The following is an 8069-nucleotide window of genomic DNA, read 5'->3' as shown; positions in this document are numbered from 1 at the left end:
AGCCTAGTTTTTCCTCCAATGTCATCATTGTATTATGATTATAATATTTTATACAATAAATAAATAAATAAATAAGGTCAATGTGAGTCTGCCACTTAAAGTTGTTGCTGATAGTAACTCCAAGATATTCTATATTTTCATCGACCTTTATGGACCAATTATATACAATTAAATTTGAATGAACGAGCGTTAGCTAGTTCTAACTTTTGACTTACTGAAGGCCTTAGTCCTTGACCGTCTGTTTGTATGTCCTACAATAACTTTAGAAAGAGTTGATCAATCAGTTTCAAATTTTGAACAAATTTACAGGTCAATTTTGTTGGATAACAAAATTGGTTTATTCCTTTGTCCTTTTTGAGGATATAACAAATAACATTGAAAGTTCATGAGAAAAAAAAATTGTTGAAAGAAATTGAAAATAATTATTATTCTTTGTAATAAGATGTTAAGATACAACAGTCGATTTATGTTTTTCTATTGATACCGATATCGGTATAAAGGTATCACATCAATTTTAAGATTTCTCAAAAGGGATGAATAGAAATTTTTACTCAGTAATCCATATCAATATTTTGTGCACTATAGCTCTGTTCATTACATAAAATATTAATCAATATATTTATAAAAGATGTATGAACTAAGGTAGATTGTTGTAGACGTAGATGAATCTTGATAGTTTACGGAAGATTAATAAAGTAAAGATTAATAGAGTAAATGAATGAATCTATATTATTTCACTCTTATCACTCTATTCAGTAAATTTTCAACTCAAAGCTGCTGACAGCACTTATAAACTTTTGATAATCTAAGCAGATCCGATTATCAAAACACGCTATCTTAATGGAGCTGTCTTTCAGTTCTGTCTTTCAACAAAAATATTAATATTGTTTTCAATCAATGATGACTAGACCTACTTCTATTGATAGTGACAAATCACTCCTTAGTAGGAAAGCTTGTGAATCAGGACTGTAAATAAGCTCATTTTGAGTTTTGACCTATAAATTGACTTCAAACTTTAAAAATACACTAAAATGACTATTTTTAAGAAACTATTACATTTAATTTGCAATTTACTAGGAACAGGAACGATATTGCGTGATAAAAATAATATAACAGTGGGAGATAAAAAATATCTTATTGTTTGTAATATTATATCGATTGCAATAAATATTATTATAATGTTTTGGGTAGCTAGGGCCAATCACGATATATCACACCAATTGATGACTTTTTATGAAAGTAACAAGATTTTGAAAATGAACAGTCTCGAGTATATTTTCACATTAAACTTTATATTGAGTGCTTTTTTCTTATTGGCTACGGCGATCAAATATATGAACCGCTGCAAAAATTATCCAGTTCTCTCAAGTAAGCTTCAGAAAATAAAGAAAACTCTGGAAACCGAAGAGAACAATCATTGCAAACTAGCGGTGGGCACGTTTTTGGCTGTAACTCTCCAATATTATAAAGAGTCACTTATCACGTTCATCTTCTTAGGATCAGAATATAACATAGCTTGCGATCTAATTCCTTTGTTAATATCAGCGTACACTTTCAATTTATTCATATTGACGTTCCATGGACTGGCTTGTGAGTTCAGGAATACCTACACATCTCTAAATAATCAACTGGAAGATTACTATGAAAACTTCAGAATGGAGAATAATGGTAAGTATTAGACTCACATTAGATTTGGATTAACAAATTAAAATAGTGTTTACTGTGACAAATGAGAGTTCTCAAATAAAATTTATCACATTACTATGATAAAATCTAAATAAGAAGGTATACGGTAGAGCAGAAACGATAATATAATATTGTACTATTCATATATTTAAAAAATGCTGAATGGATAAGAACAAAACATGAAAAGAAGGAATTATCACCCTTGAATAGAATTTGTTTTAAGTTACCATAAAACATTTTCAGGATTAGTCCCAAAATAGGGCCTAGAGCATATAAGAATCTGTTCACTGAAAATGTTATCAATTTGACACTAGCTCTATAAAAATAGTCGATTGATAATTTTATTGAAAAATGAATTATCTTTGGAGCATAATTCTTTATTGATTCGTACAATAAGTACATCATCAAAATGATAGGGAGAGAAAAAATAAGGTAACCTTGTGCTATTCCTCTTCCAAATTTAGATAAGGTTACACAAAATAAGGTGGAAAAAATTGACGAATGGATTACTGAAGATATACTTGCTCAGAGAGATAGAGTTAAAGAAGCTTAAAACGTATTCAAAGTATCAAGAGACATGCCAAGTGAAGAAAATTACAAAGCTTTGATGAACAGTTACATGAAAGAAGTCAAGAAGGCGAAATGCAAGAAGACAGCTGAAATCTTGTCTAACAGTGTGAATTTCAACTTAGCAGTGTGGGATGTCAAGAATAGGAAGATAGTTCATAAAGATGAATTCAGTAGTGTCCCCAGGATCAAAGACAATACTGACAAGTATATTACTAAATGTTCAGATATTAGTAATTTTTCCAATAATTATTACCAACAAGTAGCTAACAATCTTCAAAAATCACTCAATAATAGGGGTTTCAATAACATAAATTCAAGTAACGCCAGTTTGGTTCAAAATCAATTTAAATTTCATGTATTAACTCAAGATGAGTTGTCTAGCATAATTGACAGTCTAAAAAATAAAAAGACCACAGGACTGGATGGAGTGTCAAGTAAGATTTTGAAAGAGTGCAAAGAACAATTATTGGAACCATTAACTCACCTCATCAACCACTCATTAGAAGAAGGAATTTTTCCAGACAGTTTGAAGGAGGGTAAGATATTGCCAATTTTCAAGAGTGGTGATAAAGAAAGAGTGGGGAACTATAGGCCCATCACTATTCTAAATATAGTTAGTAAAGTTTTTGAAAGGGCAGTCCTGAACAGGCTACTTCTGCACCTGAAAGAGAATAAGCTCATCTGTGATGAGCAGCATGGGTTTCAGAAGGGGGAATCAACTAAAACCGCTATAGTTGCTCATGTGGAAAGACTGATAGAGGAAATAGATTCAGGTAATGAGGCAGCTGCAATATTCTTAGACTTATCTAAGGCGTTCGATTGTGTCAATCATAAAATTTTATTGGAAATTCTCCAGAATTTAGGGGTGAATGAGGTCGAACTAAAATGGTTTGAGTCATATAATGTTGGCAGGAGTCAATGTGTAGAGCTTACCACAGTAAAGGGCAACAGCATTGTAAAGATTAAGTCCGACAGAGTGCAGGTTCAGGCTGGAGTGCCCCAGGGCTCGGTGCTGGGACCATTGCTTTTTCTGCTTTATGTTGACCAACTACCCAAAGAACTTATAAATGGTAGAGCTCTCTTATTTTCAGACGATACGTCACTTATTTTCAGCAGTTCTGTGCTGGATAATCACGAAATAAATGCCCACTTAGGGGTGCAGTCCATTGTACAGTTTTTGAATCTACTGAAGCTGACAATAAATAGCAAGAAATGTCAATACCTCCAATTCAAAAACAAATATAATATAATAGAAGATAGGAAGATAAACATTTTTGTAAATGATTGTCAACTTGATGATGAAGAACAGGTTCAATTTTTGGGTATTTTTTTAGATAGGCGACTGACGCCAAAATAGCATCTGGAGTATTTGTCATGAGACAGCTTGCAAGGCTCAAAGATAAAAAGCTACTAATAACAGCCTACCATGGTCTCTTATTGTCGCATATAAGGTATGCCATCATAGTGTGGGGTAACTCGTCAAAGCAAAATATGGATAGAGTATTTAAGATACAAAAGAGAGCGGTTAGGTGTATAGGAGAAGCGAATAGGCTAGATTCTTGCAGGCCACTGTTCAGGTCACTGGGTCTACTAACAGTGCCTAGCTTGTTCATCTATGAGGTTACCTATTTTATTCGTAAGAGCAAGTGATTTGAGCCAAAATCTTGACGTTCATGATTACAACACGCGAAACCGATCTGACTATCACTTGGTGAGGCATAATAGTAGACTATTCGAGAAAAAACCAAGCTATACTGGTAGATTATTCTATACAAAGCTACCGCTCATGCTGAAGAGAATTGAAAATACCCAGACATTTAAAAACCAATTGAAAAAGTATTTAATTGATGCAGCTTTTTATAGCTTACAAGAGTTCCTTTCAGATTGAACTAGCTTCAAAGAATTAAAATATGACGAGTAATTAGAATAGGGCTGTATTATCGACTTATATGTTCACTTGACTATTCCGTATGAGTTGGTGATTTATACACTTTGACTGTTCTGTACTGTATGGAATTGAGTATTCATAAGAATGACTTGTCTTATGCTCCCACCTGAAGTCTCCAAGACGAAATCTTAAAAAAAAACATAGTCCGAAATATGTTAAGTATTGTTTCTCTTATATTTTTGGTAAAAAATCCACTAAAAAATGATTTAAGTAAGTCTGTTGAATTAGAAGTTATAATTAGGCATCGAGTTTTTAAAATTTTGTTTTTAATATAGTTCTCCAGAAAGCAATGGAAAGCATTGACAAAAGAGGCAACATCATGAGCAGATGACACAAGTCCTGGCATATGCAGACGATGTTGTTATAATATCAAGAAACATGAGGTCACTGGAGGAAGTATTTCTACAGGTCAAGGAAAACCCGGGAACTAGAAATAATTCTGCAAGGCAAGAATATTCTTCGATTCATTAAGGCTAGAAGGATAAGCTGGCTGGGACACGTGGAAAGAATGACTGAGAACAGGATGCAAAAAGTCATGCTAAATGAAAAATTAGATGCAGCCAGATGAAAAGGAAGGTCAAGAGTACAATGGAAGCAAGATGTCGAGAAGGACCTGAGAGCGATGGGAGTGGAAGAGGAAGGCTGAAGACAAAGCTAGTTGGAGGATAATTGTGGAGGAGGCCAAGGATAAGTAAGGAGTGAGATAATGTACAATCCAGACACAGGGATCAGCTCACTGCCAGAGCCGCCGAAGCCGTACAAAATGGATTCAATTTTTTAGTCAGTATTTCAACCGACATGCTAAATTTTGAATGTGAGGTCAGGGACTATTCATCATGCAATCTGAAAAATCTAAATGGAGAATCAGAATGGAAAATTTAGGTGCATTAATTCAATAATTCAGAAAGTTATCTGAAGAAAGTTTCATGTTTTACATATATATACGCCTATCCCATTTTCTTATAATTCAAGACAAAAATGTTTGAGAAGAAACAAACACACGCCTACTCTCTATTATTGCATAATAGCAATAATTCAATGCCAAAACCGCAATATTCTCTGTAAAAAATCGATTATTATTATTTCTGATTTCAGATAATTTGAAGCAAACGACCACACTCATAGATTTATATTGGGAATTGGATAGCCTCATAGAAAATACGAATGATATATTTGGAGACCAACTACTTACGGCTATATTTTATCTGTTCTCACAGATAACATTTGTCTGTTATCATATTTACTTGGGACTGACATACCCCATGTTAAATCAACCAGTATTCATATTTGTTTTTGTGTGTAGCGGACTTCTCAGCTTCTTTATTCTGGTGGTTCAATTGCTGGTGCTCATATCACCTTGCGTTGAAACTACTGATGAGGCAAGTATAACTAGGATCATTTAGAATTGAATTATGAAAATTTATTTTCATTCTATGAGATATTTTGAAATCATAATTAAAATTTCTCTAATTAATTTTCCAACTAAAACTATTGAAAAAGTTAACTTATAAACTACCACTAGTCCAGGCAATGAATGCTTAGAAAAGGGTATAGAGGGAAAAGTTTGGAAGACAATTTTTGACCCGCAGTTCTGTTTAGAGTAGTGAGGAGGTAAACATATCAAAAGTCCCCACCCCTACCCCCTGTGCTAAGGGGGTGGGGGTGATTCAAAACTACCATTTTTTTGTTTCTCGCATATAACTTGAGAACTATGCATTTTACAGACATGACTATTCAATAAGAAATTAAAGCTTACACAATTTCCTATAGTATTGATCAATCAACTTTTTCTATATCTCTCGCACTTTTCGAGATATCCGCTCTAAAAGATGTGACATTTTTGAAAAAACACATTTTCCCTCAATTTTTTGCTCTTATAACTTTTTGAATATCGATGGGAAAAATCAATGCTTATAGAGCAACAAATTCTCTTCGAATTGATGTATAATTTCACAAGTTTATGCACATCCCCACGACTGTTGCAGCAGCTTCAGTGTTGAGTGTGAGATCTTCTTCAGTTATGCAAAAATAGACCAACTGACAAAGGAATTGGAGAGAATGTTTTGAACACAATTTTTGACTTTGCAGCTTTGTTGGGACAAGTCCTCATCCCTATCCCTTGTGCTAAAGGGATGAGGGTGGTTTAAATGTTGCATTTTTTCAATGTTTTGCTTACACGCTCATATCTTGAGAAAAATGCGTTCAAACAACATGACTAACTATTCAGAAATGAAGCTTGATAAATTCTCTACAATATTTGTTCTGTGGTGATTTGTGATATCTCGAACAGTTTTCGAGATATACGCTCTTAAAAGTGTAAAATTGTTAAAATGAGAGCTTTTAATCCTATTTTTTGATGTTCCAGGGCCTACAACTCTCCAACAATTCATCATAAAAATGAATGCTCATTGTAGATTTGTAGAGCTTTGTTTTCTCTTTAATTTTATGTATTATTTCACTACTTAATGTTTTCCTTCTATTGTTATAGCGGATTCAATGTGGGTTTAATAGTAGATATGTTTTGTTTGCTAAGGATGATGCCCAAATAAGCTCTAGGCTTGTGAGTAGGTAATGGGTGGGATGGAGATGAGATATGATTGGGCATTGAGGTGGTTCCGAACCACCAGGTAGCGATTTCCATACTCATAAATAATATTTAGTAGAGTCGGCTACTCAAGAGCTCACCCAAAGATTAGTATTTGTTTATTTTTGTATTTTTTTCAGGCGAATAAAACGCTGAAGATTATTTGCATGATCAACATGGAGAACATCCCACTTGCTATAAGAGAACGTGTAAGTTGTGCTTGAACCCTAACACCTTAGTATTTTTGTTATCTGTCATTATTTATCCTATATGGCTTGTCCCCATCTATTTATTACATCATAGGAGTCGAGTAGATTAGATGCTGGTTTCATAAATTATATGTCCGGGTTCGAATCCAGACCCGGGCATATCTTTATCGGGCCACTTCCGTGTTTTTGATGGACACGTTAAGTCATCGGTCCCAGCTGCCCTGAAAGCAGTTGTTAGATTATGTCAGAGGCCCTGAAATCGATTAGTTGCGACCTGAAAACTCTGTCACCAGACCTGAGCCAGCCAGGTCTATAATAGGATAATATTATTATCATATCGAAACTAGTGAAATAGTTACCCTACAAAGCACGCTCCACAATCAATTTTTGCTACGAACTAATCCATTACAACTAATTCCATTTTAATACTTATGTTTTAGTTGGAAGCATTCACACTGATTAATCGCAGAAGCGTTGAGTTCTGTGCGTGTGGCCTGTTTGAACTGAACCCAACCCTTATCACTTCGGTAAGCTTTCTTTCAGAACTTGAAAAAAATTTCATAGAGAATCAATCATTATAGAATTGAATGCCATGTAAAAGGTGTGAAGTGAGACAAAAATTTGAAAATTCATAAATAAGTGTGTGTGTGTGTGTGTGTGTGTGTGCGTGTGTGTGTGTGTGTGGTGTGTGTGTGTATCAATTTTCATAACGGCAAGGAAAGTTGTGTGAGTGCGCCACACCAGATTTTTATGATTATAAAAGTATCCAGTGTGAATAATATTAATTATAAATGCAGAATTGCCACATTAAATTCACTATTGTTGTAGAAAAACTTGTAATTTTCAGCTGGCAGGTACCGTGGCAACTTATCTGGTGATACTTATTCAAATTAAACCTGATGAAGAGTATTAAAAATCCTCACCATGCCATTTCGTGACATGACAACTCCATAATACGAGAATCCATTCTTCTCTACAAATTCTCCAGCACCTATGGAACTTAAGGCGGGATGCACACCGGAGAAACGCATTTCGTGAAGCCCTCTTTCATGAAACTTGTTTCATGCAATCC

The 8069-nt window shown here is 34.2% G+C and overlaps 1 protein-coding gene across 1 annotated transcript; it reads left to right on the top strand.

Moving 5' to 3' along the window:
* The first annotated feature begins 5460 nt into the window (after positions 1 to 5460).
* Positions 5461 to 8058, top strand: LOC120353407 (gustatory receptor for sugar taste 43a-like). The gene is made up of 4 exons (XM_039437011.1): positions 5461 to 5583; positions 6929 to 6997; positions 7438 to 7524; positions 7845 to 8058. The coding sequence occupies exons 1-4, from the start codon at positions 5467 to 5469 to the stop codon at positions 7908 to 7910; spliced, it is 339 nt and encodes a 112-aa protein (XP_039292945.1). The 5' UTR covers positions 5461 to 5466; the 3' UTR covers positions 7911 to 8058.
* Positions 8059 to 8069: the final 11 nt, after the last annotated feature.

Source organism: Nilaparvata lugens, chromosome 10, assembly GCF_014356525.2.
Source record: "Nilaparvata lugens isolate BPH chromosome 10, ASM1435652v1, whole genome shotgun sequence".
In the NCBI taxonomy this organism is placed as follows: Eukaryota; Metazoa; Arthropoda; class Insecta; order Hemiptera; family Delphacidae; genus Nilaparvata; species Nilaparvata lugens.
The sequence above is the reverse complement of the archived record's forward strand: the minus strand, read 5'-3'. Positions and strand labels throughout refer to the sequence as shown.

Excerpts from the sequence above, each read along its gene's own strand:
- LOC120353407 (XM_039437011.1), top strand. The coding sequence starts at position 5,467 with ATGTTAAATCAACCAGTATTCATATTTGTTTTTGTGTGTAGCGGACTT. Across the intron at positions 6,998-7,437 it reads CACTTGCTATAAGAGAACGT|TTGGAAGCATTCACACTGAT; the intron begins GTAAGTTGTGCT and ends CTTATGTTTTAG. Across the intron at positions 7,525-7,844 it reads ACCCAACCCTTATCACTTCG|CTGGCAGGTACCGTGGCAAC; the intron begins GTAAGCTTTCTT and ends TGTAATTTTCAG.